Source organism: Scardinius erythrophthalmus (genome assembly GCF_964197995.2).
Source record: "Scardinius erythrophthalmus genome assembly, chromosome: 17".
In the NCBI taxonomy this organism is placed as follows: Eukaryota; Metazoa; Chordata; class Actinopteri; order Cypriniformes; family Leuciscidae; genus Scardinius; species Scardinius erythrophthalmus.
The window spans coordinates 37,324,156-37,339,686 of record NC_138237.1 but is presented as its reverse complement, the minus strand read 5'-3'; the positions used below and the strand labels follow the sequence as shown (position 1 = coordinate 37,339,686).

At 39.6% G+C, this 15,531-nt stretch overlaps 1 protein-coding gene across 1 annotated transcript in view; it reads right to left on the bottom strand.

Annotated features, from left to right (window-relative positions):
• Window positions 1-14,694, bottom strand: part of camk2a (calcium/calmodulin-dependent protein kinase II alpha) — a 53,651-nt gene extending 38,957 nt beyond the window's left edge. The window contains exons 1-2 of the mRNA XM_081389946.1: window positions 14,524-14,694; window positions 12,711-12,805 (exon numbers count right to left, since the gene is read on the bottom strand). Of these exons, the coding sequence (XP_081246072.1) occupies window positions 12,711-12,805; window positions 14,524-14,585 (157 nt within the window). The 5' untranslated portion in view covers window positions 14,586-14,694. The remainder of the gene's footprint in view (window positions 1-12,710; window positions 12,806-14,523) is intronic.
• Window positions 14,695-15,531: the final 837 nt, after the last annotated feature.

The window sequence follows — 15,531 nt, the reverse complement described above, 5'->3', positions numbered from 1 at the left end:
CCTCCAGTGGTGAAAATCCTGCTTTTAATGTTGTTTATGTGTCTGTGTGGTGTTTTTAATATGCTTTAAGACAAACCATGTGTAAATTCATAAGTCGACAGCATTGCTGAGTATTTCCTCCTTAAAACTGCAGTGAACCAAAGACAGTCTCAAACACACGCTTTGAAATCGCTGGTGTTTCTGACGTCACAAACACCAATCAGATCAACGTGTGATCGTCAACCAGTGGATCTCTGAGCTGAGTGAGTGAGTGGAGGCGGGGCTCAATTGCATATTCATAGAACCGTGTATACTAAATGAGGCAAGGGTGTCGAGTTACATTCAAGATATTTTAAGGCATGAAGATTTTTTTTCAAAGATGAGTTTTAAGGGATAAAATTATTGACTACAGGCGGGACTTTAAGTCCATCCATCCATTCATTCTCCAAACTGCTTTGCCTATGTAGGGTTGTGAGGATGCTGGAGCCTATCTCAGTATTTCAGGCCGTATAGGCAGGGAAACAACCTGGACGGATGGCCAGTCCATCACAGGAATAACACACACACCTGGCTCACTTGGGATTCAAACTGCGGACCTTCTCGCTGTAAGGCGACCCAATGCAATTCAGCAATTTGAAGATATACTGTATACTCTGAACATTTATGCATGAATCACTGGCCAAATTAGAGCAAGGAGTTGTGAAACATCATCTACAAAGAAGGGGTGAGCAATGGAAATAGGAAGTGGCTCATCTCAGGAAAACCAGCACCCCAGTGATCCATTTTCCATTTGTAGCAACCTCTTCAGAGAATGACACCTTCAAATATGCCAGTCGCTTCCAATATTAGACCCCCATTAACCTAGAATTTCCTAGTTTTGTCTCTGCTAGGGAGACAGAGGAATTAATTGAGAAATGTGAACATTTCAGTGTTGTCTGCCCGAAGTTGGTAAATGGCTAAGACGAACGAGTTTCTCAACAAGTTTGTCAAGCCCTGTTCGTAACAATGTTTGGAAACGTGTTCTAAATGGAAGTAGTATAAACCCCCAACTATAAAACCCCAAGGATTTCTTCGACAGAAGAGAAAGAGCCAGGATATATGCTTGGGGTCGACCTGATGGGCCACTTTTCGAAAAGCAACAATGGTAGTACTTTCTTTAGTTATGGCCGACTGTTTCACAAAGTGTATCGTGCATTTCCCATTGCGAAACAGAAACACTGTGAATTTGTCTCATCTTTAAGGATGAAATCTTCAGCAGGTGGGGGGGTTCTTTCAGTCGATGGACTGCAATTCCTTGGCTTCCGATTGGTCAACCTATGCAAGAACTGGGGGGTGACTCAAAAACGAACTGTAAATATTTATAAATGCAGTTCAGTTTTTCCCCAATTAGGGATAGCAATGCATTTTTCTTATAGTTGAGCTTGAACAGTATCACAGCATCATACAAGTAGGCACTGCACATCTGAGGCTGCGGGGGAGTCACTAATATCTTGGCTGCTCTTCCAGATTTAATTGCATACGTACCCTCTGTAGGTTTCTGTTTGAAGATTAAGATCTATATCGATGTTTGAAGATTAGAATATTTATTGGCATTAATGGTAGGTAGGGGATAACTGCCTGTTTTATTAGTAGCTGACATATAATTTTTGTGTGTGTGTATTTCTGATTGTTTCTCTCTCTCTTGCCCTGAGTGACCTTTCCAGTAAGAGTAAGGTTTTCGACAGTCATGACGCTTCGAATCTTTTCCCAGAACAATCAGGGGAAAGCCTCAGAGCTTCATGAGGCTTAATTAGCCCGTCCCTAGTAGAGTGCACGCAAACACTATAATGAATGCAAAAGGCAGTATTTAATAAATCCACAAGCAATAATCCACATAAAGAGAACAGCACACAACACATCTAATATAAACGAGACCCGACAGCAATAAACAGAAACAGAGGAACTTAAGTATGCATGCAAACGAGGATAATTAATGACACACCTGAACTGAATGACGAAATCAAATTAACAACCATGACAACAAACTCAACAGGGGAAAAGTGCAAACAGAAACAAAGTCCAAAATGAGTGAGATTGTAACACTATGGCTCTTGAACATGACATGGATATTACAGAATGAGAAACACTGATTTGTTTAACATTAGAAACACATGGGTGATCGTACCTCAGAAGTGCTATTTAAAAATATATTAAAATGACTGAAATCGTTGTTCTTCCTTTGTTTCATGTGGTTAAGATAAAAAAAGGCCCATGATGGCACTGTGGGTATTTTAACTCCACTTTTACACTGACATTCACTACTCTATCCAACAGGAGGTTGGCCAGTTTGGATTTAATTTACGACAGACTTAATATTTATCCGAATCACGTCAAAATTGGTCCGAAAAAATATTAGACATGGCTGATGTTAAACTGCAAAAGGACTTTTGATGTCTTGGATAAAAAGATTATTGATTTGCTTTAAATCTAATTCGTCGTTAAGAAATGAGTGTGGCGGGAAATGGGGAAGTTTGGTTCGGTAGCGCCATCTTGTGACTAAAATGGTCTAGCCTGTTTAACTTACAGTCCCCAAACTTGGTACAAATTTTGTTCTCATCCAGCTAGACATCTTTCAAAATGACAGTCATTAGCTCTGCCAAACATGTTAACTATTTTGAATTTAATGTGGATTTTTTAAAGACCGCTAAACACTTGTTTTGAAAGGTGTGGTAACCGTCGTACCTATAAGCAGAATAAGCAATCCATACCTTTAAATTATTGAAAAAAATGTTGAGGTGGCAGCAGAGTATGAAATATTTTTCAATAATTCAATTGTCTGGAGTCAATTATTCCTTACATAAGATGTTTTTGCATAAGGGTTTGATTTGTCGCCTGAAGTGTGATCCTGTGAACACCTGTCAGGTAGATTACACCTTTCCTCTGACACATGAATACTTCTCGTTACATTTACAGTACATTTATTTACCTTTCTATCAAAGGTTCCATACAAATGAGGGAAGTGAAGTAATTCATCTTAACAGCAAAGTGATTCGTCTTAAGGATGCAGTAACATGAGACGGGCTATAATGCAAAGTGCCAAGATTGTTCTGAAAACAGGATAGAATAGAGATGAAAGCAAGATAAATTATAGAATATAAAGATATAAAGCATTTTGTTTAATATTCAGAGTTACCTGCAGGATTTCATCAGAGCTTATGCACAGAAACCTGCCCTGGTTGCAAAAAACCTTTTGCAAAAATCAAAAACAAAATGTTCAATTCAATTCATTTTAAAGTTGATTGACTGAGAGAACAGATCTGTCCAAACCCCATGACTGACAGGGATGGTTTATAAATATTGAATCATGCGTCATAAGTCATAAATCAACTACTAGGGCGTATGAACGAGTTATGTGCGCTGTAACTGGTTTAATAGGGTGCGTGAGAGAGGTAAGGTTAAAGTTACGTCTTAACTACTGATCTAGTCATCTTAGAAAATTAGTTTACCTTCAATAACCACTGCGGAAACTGCACAGGGCTTCGTTTCTCTAAAGTAGATTAGAACCAATGGACTCTACAATCAACTTAGATTGTGATGCTTTTGAGCAGGGGTCACCAAACTAAGGCCCGCGGGCCAACTCAGGCCCGCCACCCCCCTTTGACTGGCCCCCCAGCCCCTCTGCCCCCACTACTTGAACCGGCCCTATGAGGCAATCCCCAAAAGTCGTCATGGACGGTACGTCATGGTACGGGCGTCACAGTTTGGTCCATATATTTACACGGAGAATACACGGTATAAAAATAAATAAAACTTGCGTGCAATTTAATTAATGTAATGTGGAACTACTGTTAGATACGCGGATTCTTAGGGACACCTAATCTGTAGCTCCGCCTTAGTTCTGAAGCTCTGAAGCAGGCTGCGGTGTAAAGATTGCAATGCTGGAATATGTTGAGAGAGAGGTGTGGCCGCGATCGAAAAGTCGTAAAGTGTTTACTTATATTTGTGTGTGTGTGTGTGTGTGTGTGTGTGGCGCGGCCGTGATCGAACAGTGGAAAAATAAAAACATACTCCGTCATTTAGTTTATGCAGGACATCATTCAAACTGCAAAGTGTTTAAGATACTGTTAATTACATTTTTAAGGAAAACAAATATATTAATCTGAAATGTAGCAGATTAATTTTCAATTAATTCAGGTACAATTACCAAACATATCAAGGTATTTTTATTAATTGAATTAATGAACTAATTATATAAAACTATTGTCAGTGCACTACAAATAAACTGGTTCTATGCCTTTACTTTATTAATAAAACTTATTTAAAAAAAATACAAGGCTTAAGACATTTATTTTTCTTTTGGTGGTCCAGCCTGAGACATGCACAAGCCTTCTGCATTTTTGTTTTGCTTTTCCCTTCATTGTACCCAACCGTGATGTCTGAACCGAGGTATGAACCGAACCGTGACTTCTGTGTACCGTTCCACCCCTAAAAGAGAGTGCAGAGTTTTCAAAGAACAGTGGACCAACGATTATTTGTGAAGAATAACTTTAAATAAAACAAAGTGTGAAGACTCGATTACAACTTTTGCAAACCACTAGTAAAGATAAACAAATATGTGCCAGGAATCAAGTGTTGATATAGTAGTGTGGATATAGTAGTGGGGATGGCTGTGCCAGGCTAGTAATCTCTACTACACAATGAGGCCTGCTGGTGGTCATTTTAGTCTGGGTCATACAATTCTATGTTATATAGCTGACCCGGCCCCGGCCCCCCATCACAGTCAGGAACGATAATGTGGCCCCCAGAGAAAAAAGTTTGGTGACCCCTGCTTTTGAGAAACACAGCCCTGGAGCCCATGATATCCACTTTCAGTCAACCGAAAACATAATGTTGGCAATTTTAAGTGTGCCTTATTATTGACACAGCTTGGTCAGATCTATATGTGAAATGATTATGATTTAAGCCTCTGTAATGTCACTAAATTTGACACTCATTGACACTCATGCAATTTTTTTCCTGTTTAACACACAATTATTTCTAAAATTAAGTTTAAATTTAACAAAGTATTTGGTCTCCACAATTCTTTATTTGACTGTCAATAATACAGGATATTTGTTTTTTATTCAGAACTTAATTAATGGATTTAAATAAGGAAATAGACAGAACTGACCAAATTTTTGGTCCCCCTAGACTTAAAGGGACTCTATTATGCCCTTTTACGAAGTCTTGATTTTGTTTTTAGGGTGTACTAGAATATGCTTTTATATTTGATTGTTAAAAAAACACATTATTTTTTATATATTTTACATTATTACAGCTCCCCTCTTCCTAGTCTGTCTCAAACATGCTGTATAGTTCCTGTTTCGATGAAGCCCCTCCTTCTGTAATGTGCTGTGATTGGTTGGCTGGCCCAGTGTGTTGTGATTAATAGCGTTTAGCGGGTATTAAGGAAATGTGGTAAGGTGTAAATATTAAGGATGGTGTCAAATTCAAACCAATTAAAGCCTGATTCAAAGTTAAGAATGTTAACAAACAAGAGGATTGTCTAGAACGGATTTCAAGCAAGCACGGATTTAAAAACAAATTTTATAATTTTTTTTTTTTTATACATTTGAGATACGTTATACACCATTTAATCATGATAACTTGTCGGAAAACTATGGTATACAAACAGTAATCGATCACAAAACCATGGTTAATTTTCCTAAGGTGCGGTGAACAGTCGTACAAAAGCGAGAGCTTACAGAAGCTCCAGTAAACACTATATCAACACTAATAAGTTTATTAGCCTTAGGAAGGTCGAAATGAGTTTTAGAAACAGGGTGGAAAAAAAACGTGTCTCTTTGACAACGACAACACTGTCTTCTCAATAGCAGCTCAACCAGGACTTGTCCCCTTTTTTTGCGTAGTCATTGGGCGGGGATTATTTAAATGAGTAACATTATGACTTCACAAAGCCCGGACTGTGTTGTAGTCCAAAAGAGCCGTTGTAGTTCTTGGAAAGTGGATTCTGTTAAATAAAATATCTCCCTTTGGAGTGGATTTAAACTTGGAAACCTTGCAGATCGTTTTATGCATTACACCCGTTGCAACATTACACACCAACTAATGTTGAAATAGTGAAAAAGCATAATGAGACCCCTTTAATATTTGGTAGAACAGCCTTTGGTCAAAATAACTGCAATTAAGTACTTTCCAAAATGATCATCAAGCTCTCTGCACCGCTGTACTGTAATTTTGCCCCACTCCTCTTGTGCAAACTGCTCCAGCAGTTCCCCCAAATTAAATTGGCGTTTTCACAAGCTTTCAATGTGATTTAGATCTAGACTCATTGTCAAACAGCGCAGAATTTTGTCTTGAGTGATTCCTGGGTGCATTTTGCCCTACATAAAAACCTTTGACTTTCAAGGGAGACCAAGCTTTCTGATACTCTGTCCAACATTGTGCCCCAAAATACCCTTTTCACTGGATTTCATGATGCCATGCACACAAAAACACTCAGTGCCAGTGCCAGAGGCAGCAGAGCATCCCCAAAACACTGGTGAACCACCTCCATGTTTGACTGTAGGGAACCTTTAGCCTGGCAAGCCAGACCTACATCAAGATGTTGGGTCTGGCAACTCACCATAGATACGGCTCAATCCGAGGGGCGGGATAAACGGCTGTCTTTCAAATTACCTCTGCATGCAATAGGACAGCGCTTCAACCAACCAGAGCGTTTTCCCAACAGCGGAGCTAGTTGATAGATTCAACTTTTGCCATATCTGGCCGGCAAAACTACGAACACATCTTCCTTTTTTTAAGAATGACTTAAGTGCCGTTCTTTGCTCTTTTCTCAAAGAAAAACTTAACTCCAAGTCCTCCAGAGTCACGGACAAAGCCGATTCAAAAGATGTTCTCCAGCAGCAGCCGTCATTCTTTGTTTTCAAGTGGCAGGTAACCGTCGCAACTCTGTCGTTATTATGTTAAGCCCGCCCCGCCTACTCTATAGACGACGTGATTGGCCTGACCCAATTTAGGTTTTTGCAGCTCGAAAGTCAATGGAGAGTTGCTAGACTGCCCTGGCTGCAAAATACATTCTGCTGCCGCTAGGGTGCGTCTAGATTTCTAGGCTAGGGAACCTTCTCTTTTCTTTGAAAGCTTTATTTTGTTTTCTGTGATGGCATGGTTAACTCAAAAGCTCTAATTTAAAATCTGTCAGGACATTATTCCATACCCGCTAGAAATTTTACGTTCTCAAAACATCCCCGCTGGTGTCAAGGAAGTCGCCTAGTAATGTAATGTCTTTTTACGTAGTGTTTAAGCGTAGCGCGTCTGTGTTGCACGCATAGACTGTAAAAAAATATGGACGACGCCCCTTCGCTCTCTTCCATTGGTGAGAACTGAAGCCGCCAGAGTCCCGATATGGCGCTGACATATTGTAACTTGAGTCTGCGCAGTAGCGATTTCGGGACCAGACCTGCGCAGTAGTGAGCGGGAAGTAAAGCCGCGAAATCAACGCTCCACCAGAGCTCCACCCTCACTCTCGCAGGGAAAGTGCATTCTGCACACTTTTTTTAAAAATTCATTGCAGTACGACAAGAGGTTTGTTAAAATAAAGTAAATACAATCTCCTCAGTCCTCCGAAGATCCCGAAAAAAATGTCCGTTGGTGCTTCAGTGACTACTTCGCTCGGAGAACCTGTCAATCACAGCTGTCAATCATGACGTTACACCACCGCATCACGTAACTAACTAAAAACCAACTTATTTTGGAAACAGATACTAGAACTTACATCAGCGTGATAAAAACGACAGCAAATGAAAGAAACCACCTTTGGAAAAAAGATATTTGAAGTGTAATTTAATTGTTTAGTTGGTCTCGCGTCCCGTTGAATAACATGGGGAGGCGGGGCTTATGACCTATACTAGGACCAATCACCGGGCGGCGATCAAGACGTTTTGGCTTCACTTTTCAGGGCTTGTGCGGCACGCTTGGTTGCACGTCACCACGTAGGCTCACTATTGGCCGACGCTGGTCATGTGTGATAAGTGGTGACGTACAACACAGACGCGCTACGCTTAAACACTACGTAAAAAGACCCAAGGCCCAGAGAGTAGTAAATGAAAAGTGGAATAAAGTCGTTATTTTTGTTTGTTTTTGCGCACAAAAAGTATTCTCGTCGCTTTATAAACTTAAGATTGAGCCTCTGGAGTCACTTGGACTATATTAACGATGTCTTTAATACATTTTCTGGGCCAGCAAGTTTCAGTCCCTTAGAAGCCTATGGAGGAGTTAGACAACTCTCAGATTTAATCAAAAATATCTTAATTTGTGTTCCGAAGATGAACGAATGTCTTACGGGGTTGGAACAACATGAGGGTGAGTAATTACAGACAGAATTTTCATTTTTGGGTGAACTATCCCTTTAAAGGATTAGGGGACGTTATTTGGCGGACCTTCAGGGAACATTCACGATGTTTACGGAACATTTATGGGACCACATTTTATTTGGAAATGTAATGTTCCCAGAAAGTTCTCAGAATGTGCCCGGTATCAAGGACGTCGCATGGTTGCGTTCCCAGAATGTTCCAAGACGAACATTCAAGACGTTCTGGGAATGTTTAGGGGACCATTACTATAGGACCTTCCCTCTAGGTCTCGACTAGGGTTGTCACAAGTAAAGGTACAGTACTTTGGTACCAAGTCGGTACTGATTTTTTTTTTTTTTTTTTACATGTGACGATCCCAGCATTTCAGTAGTAACAGTAGTACCGAGTACTGGGTATTATTCAGTACCCACTAATAGGCAGCTGGTTTCAGTCATTTTCGTGTTTATCTAAGCTCAGGGCTCCAGACTAACACTTTTTACTTGGAGTATTGTAGCCGATATACATCGCGATACATACTAGTGTATGGAACATCCCAATGAAGACATATCGGGAATGTTATTATATGACCAACAGAGGACCACGTGGGAACGTTCTGTTAACATCCCAAATGTCCTCTTTGTAACGTTCTTATGTGACCATAAAATAACCAAAATGGAGCATCCCAATAAAATCATATAAGGAACCTTGAACTGCAGCACTTTCATAACCACAAGAGGTAGGAACATCCCTATTGTTCTGTAAAGGTTTGGGATTTTCGTCACCTTTAGAGAACTTTTAGGGAATGTTTTGCAAGATTGCGAGACGTGGGTAGATATTTTGGTGCATTCAGGTGTGTTCTGGCAAATTTCAGTCTGGCTTTCTTATGCCAGTCAGTGTGGTTCTCCTGGGTTTCCATTACCACATAACTCTCTTTCTTTGAGTGATGGCGCAAGCTGTGTGCCGGTGCAAAAAACAGCGGACTAAAGTGCTTTCTCCACCACTGATTCTTCACTGCAATCTTCTATCAAGTTTCCTCTTGTGGCCTCGTCCAGTGCGGTCAGCTACAGTGCCTTCTTGCTAACATTAAGTACGTGGAAACAGGAAAAGCAAGGTCTCAGGAGATGCTCTTGGAGCCTTGAGATTGTCCATCTTAATCTTGCGTACGACATCAGATAATTCTCTGGTTTTCTTTCTGTTGTTCATGCCCATTGCAGTACAAACAATGAGATAAACATTTTCTCTATTCAAACTGGCTGAATTCATGATTCTTTCAACTCACCAAAAGAAAGTTAAATTCCAAAGTAAATAAGAATATCTTTGCTCTAAAAGGCATCATTAATATTTTCGAGGTCATTTTAGGATTTCTCTGTGGAATTAGGTAATTCTGTTTTGTTCAACTGCATGCATACATATTCGGATACCAAATTATGTTTTAATTCTGGAAGATATTATGCAATTATTTTTTTGAGTGCAAGGATGCCAGTATTTGTTGCTACCACTGCCATGTTCTGAAGAGGAAAAAAAACAGAATGATTTTTCTTCCCCTCTTCAGGAGATTTTCACATAATTTTCTCACCAAATGTACTCTGTTTTTACATGCACAGAAACAGGTCCAAAATAGAATATACCTTCACAGAATATGTATTACTATTATAAAGTAATAAAAAAAAACACATATGATGTGCTTGAAATGGATGGCTATTGAAGGCTGATGAAGAAGCTGTTAGAAGCAATAATGGATCTCATGCACACTCTATTGTTTAAAAACCCATTAAAACAACAATGCAAGTACAGTAGCTACTATTTGAAGCATATAATATGATGTGTGCTTGGCAACATGGTGTAGGAGGTGTGCGGCTGCCTTCAGGGTATATCACTGCCTCCTACTGCTCTACTTGACTTTCAGCTTTTACAATATCAGCTTCCAGGGAGAAAAAAAGCCTTTCTTTTACAGCTATGACAATCATACAACAATCACCATTTGTACAGAATTTTTTTTTTTAAATGACAAATGCATATACAGTACCTAGGCTACTCCAAGATCTTCAGTCTTACTCTAATAATTTAGACATCTAGTTGTCTATCACGAAACCTCTGGTCACAATAAGAAAGGAACAGTTAAACATCCACCTTGATTAAATTGTTGAAAAATTACATTGGTTCTTGCTGAAGCTCAAACGTGCTGCGTAACACGAGAATGAACCTCATTGGTTCTTGCCAAAGCTCAAACGTGTTGCGTAACACGAGAATGAACCTCATTGGTTCTTGCCGAAGCTCAAACGTGCTGCGTAACACGAGAATGAACCTCATTGGTTCTTGCCAAAGCTCAAACGTGTTGCGTAACACGAGAATGAACCTCACTGGTTCTTGCCGAAGCTCAAACGTGCTGCGTAACACGAGAATGAACCTCATTGGTTCTTGAGAAGCTCAAACGTGATGCGTAACACGAGAATGAACCTCATTGGTTCTTGTAGAAACTCAAGCGTGCTGCATAACACGAGAATGAACCTCATTGGTTCTTGCCAAAGCTCAAACGTGTTGCGTAACACGAGAATGAACCTCACTGGTTCTTGCCGAAGCTCAAACGTGATGCGTAACACGAGAATGAACCTCATTGGTTCTTGTAGAAACTCAAGCGTGCTGCATAACACGAGAATGAACCTCATTGGTTCTTGAGAAGCTCAAACGTGTTGCGTAACACGAGAATGAACCTCATTGGTTCTTGCCAAAGCTCAAACGTGTTGCGTAACACGAGAATGAACCTCATTGGTTCTTGCCAAAGCTCAAACGTGTTGCGTAACACGAGAATGAACCTCATTGGTTCTTGCCAAAGCTCAAACGTGTTGCGTAACACGAGAATGAACCTCATTGGTTCTTGCCAAAGCTCAAACGTGCTGCGTAACACGAGAATGAACCTCATTGGTTCTTGCCAAAGCTCAAACGTGATGCGTAACACGAGAATGAACCTCATTGGTTCTTGCTGAAGCTCAAACGTGATGCGTAACACAAGAATGAACCTCATTGGTTCTTGCCAAAGCTCAAACGTGTTGCGTAACACGAGAATGAACCTCATTGGTTCTTGTAGAAACTCAAGCGTGCTGCGTAACACGAGAATGAACCTCATTGGTTCTTGCCAAAGCTCAAACGTGTTGCGTAACACGAGAATGAACCTCATTGGTTCTTGCCAAAGCTCAAACGTGCTGTGTAACACGAGAATGAACCTCATTGGTTCTTGTAGAAACTCAAGCGTGCTGCGTAACACGAGAATGAACCTCATTGGTTCTTGCCAAAGCTCAAACGTGTTGCGTAACACGAGAATGAACCTCATTGGTTCTTGCCAAAGCTCAAACGTGTTGCGTAACACGAGAATGAACCTCATTGGTTCTTGCCAAAGCTCAAACGTGTTGCGTAACACGAGAATGAACCTCATTGGTTCTTGCCAAAGCTCAAACGTGATGCGTAACACGAGAATGAACCTCATTGGTTCTTGCCAAAGCTCAAACGTGTTGCATAGGACGAGAATGAACCTCATTGGTTCTTGCCAAAGCTCCAACGTGCTGCGTAACACGAGAATGAACCTCATTGGTTCTTGCTGAAGCTCAAACGTGCTGCGTAACACGAGAATGAACCTCATTGGTTCTTGAGAAGCTCAAACGTGTTGCGTAACACGAGAATGAACCTCATTGGTTCTTGCCAAAGCTCAAACGTGTTGCATAGCACGAGAATGAACCTCATTGGTTCTTGCCAAAGCTCAAACGTGCTGGGTAACACGAGAATGAACCTCATTGGTTCTTGCCAAAGCTCAAACGTGTTGCGTAACACGAGAATGAACCTCAATAGTTCTCACATTTCAAGCAAACATGCTTAAGCTTCCGTTTACCGTAACTGTTGTGTGAGTTGATAAATGTTTATGTGAATAAAAGCCTAAATTAAATATGTTCATCATATAAAGCGATTGTGTCTCTTCAGAAAATTTGGACCAAACCACTCAATTCATAATCTCTTTATGAACTTTTTGAAGCATCAAAGTGGTAGTTTTGTAGCTGTCAATGGAGGGACAGAAATCTATCAGATTTCATTAAAAATATCTTCATTTGTGTTCTGAAGATAAAAGAAAGCCTTACAGGTTTGGAACGACATGAGCGTGAGTAATTAATGACAGAATTAAAAATTTTGGGTGAACTATCGCTTTAAGTAATTCCTGTTCCAGATAACACAGAATGAGTCAATCAAAAAAAAAAAAAAAAAATCACCAGTTTTGTAAATGGGGTCTTTAGACTGACTACAGATCATCTATACACTGGCAATAAATCAACTGTAAATCGAGTCCACAGTTGATGTTCTGTTGATTGCTTACAGACCTGCGGGTATTAATGCATTTGAACTAATTTGTGCACCTACCCCGAGTCGACAGCTTCTTTGTGTTGATGATCTTAGCAGCGTACTCTTGCCCTGAGAGAACTTTCACACATCTTCGCACCACAGAAAAGGCTCCCCTAAAAATCAGAGAACATGGAAGCAATGTCTGCATGTTTCTGTGAATGTAAACTTCAAGAAAGAAAGGCAGGTTTACCTGATAGGCAAGCAGTAATATATTGAATTATGCAATATTTCAATGTCTGAATTGAATTGCCACCCACAAAGGCAATTATGTAAGCGGTTTGACTGCCCACAGAAAAAGATGTGTGTGTGTGTGTGTTCAGTATGAGGGTGTATGTGGGAGTAGAGCAGTGGGCACAAGGCCAGATGGAGTTGAAGACCCATCTCTGTAGAGGTGTTATATGCTCTCAAATCAAGAAAACAAATATACAGTGCATTCGCTCAGGAAAAAATGCTGTAGTACAGAGTGGGTGGATGGAAAGAGGGAATCAAGCAGATTTTTTTTGTACTTCTGCCTCAACATTTCAGAGCATTGTTACTGGCACTACATGCATTGATATAGGAATATCTACATTTTATAGTGTGTAACGGTCCAATTACTCACCAATTTCATTTCATTGTATTGTGTTTTATAGATATAGATGGATAGATATATAGATATATAAAAGGTGAATCTGATTTCACCAAGTACAATGTGTTCCTGGATAATTAAAAAAAATAATAATTATTTAATCCCTGAGCAACGTTCCAATCAACCAGTCAGATTTGAGGGACACATTTATAGTTTATGTCAAGTTTAGTTTTAGAACAAGGGTTATGTGCTTCTACACCAGTCTATCAATCATTTCCTTCTGATTTTAGGAATAACTTATGGGTAGGGTTAGATTTAGGGGTAAGGACTACATTTTTGGACAGGTATGTTGTTCCAGGATCAACAAAATATGTTGACCCAGGAACATGTCTTACTTAGCAATATACTGTGTGTGGGTGTGTGTGTGTGTATACATATATCTGCTTGCTTCCCTCTTTCCATCCACCCACTCTGTACTACAGCATTTTTTCCAGAGCGAGTGCACTGTATACTTATTTTCTTGATTTGAGAGCATATATATGGCATTTTCTGACTTTCTCTTCTGCCATCTTTAAAGATGAACGTTAATCTCGATGTTGGTAATGAGTTGTGTGCAGTCAGTATATTATGTTTCTTCTTTTGCATTGAGCAGTCACTGAATTTTGCAAAACCCAGTTAGGTTGCCGACTGCAACTTAATTAGGCTCTGACTACAATTAAATAAAAAAAGACACTAGATAGGGATTTTTGTTCTTCAGCATGCGCTCTCTGTGAGCATAAGATCGTTTCACTGTACTGTTAATGCATAATGCTAGAATTGCTCATCAGATCTTGCGTCTGAACTTTTAGGTAATTTCCTCAGTGGATCTCACTCGGCCAATGTCTGCCTTGTTATGTTATGTAATGTAAGTTGCGTTGTGTGCGTTCTCAAGTTAGTACATACCCATGGATCATTTCCACACATTCTGACTGCACTGATTTCATAATATTCTAAAACATTCAAACCAAAATTTGCCTTGTAATTGGTTTAAATTTAAACTGGAAAGTGGATTTTCCATCATTTTAGAATCTATCAAGGACATTTTCCAGATATGTTGTCCTTATTCTTTAAGGGACAAGATGTTTAACAATTAAAAATCTTAACATTAGCTGATTTGTAAAAGAAAAAAAAAATCATTGCATTCTTTTATTGACTGAAAATAACATCTTGGGCCAGCTTAAACATGTCACGTTGGTTTAAAGAAATGAAGCAATTCCAACTTACTTTCCCAGTTCCTCAAACAGCTGGTATTCCTCAGTAAAGCGTGTGCAGGTGATGGTTGCCATCCTTGAAGTGTGTGTGTTTCCTGCGTCTGATGAGAGTGTCGTCAGGCAGGAGGAACAGAAGCGCGATCAAACGCCTGGTCTGGAGATCGTTTTCTATATCGGAAAAGTGGAAGTGGAATGAGGAAAAAAAAAAAGATAGATCTTTCTGTGGCTGCCTGCGACTGGCTGCTCTTCTCCATACACAGCCCTCGTTACCATGGCAGCCGCATCCTCCTCCTCTCCTCACATGCTCACACACATGAAGCCATGCAGACAGTAAAACACACCCACACACCTTCAGTGTGCATCACACTGTTACTTCACAGCAGTCTGCTTTTACTGTATGAATAGATGTCCAAAATAGCTATTTGAAAGGCTCTCGGATAAAATGATGGGGAAAGTTCACTTCTTTATATTAGTAATCAGTTGAAATTCCTTTGTTAAAATGCAACCTTTGCAGCATATCTTTTAACTAATTCGAGATGTTATTAGTAGGGCCTGTGATTCCTTATTACTCATAAGTAGAAATTCCCCTGCATGCAGATTTAAAGCTGCTCTGAGCGATGTCGGGTGACGACGTCACTTCTTGTTAGGGATGGCTCGATACCATAATTTTGGTTTCGGTACGGTACCAGAACCTAATACCTCGGTATCGATACTAAATCGATACCACAGGTGACAAATAACCAGCCTCAAAATTTAAGTGAATTGAAACAATTTTATTAAAAAACACTGCTTGAAACTCTGCAGTACTGAATGTGCAAACAAAAAGTATCAAAATGTTAAAATAAATAAATAAATACAAAACAGTCAGGGAACTTACAGTAGATTAAATTTTGATTTTGAAAAAAAAAAGAAAGAAAGAAACCTGAAATGATACAATTAAAATAGGTTAATATCTATAATAATTGATTAATATAGAATAATAATAGAATAATGAAATGAATAATTTTTAGCTGTCATGCAT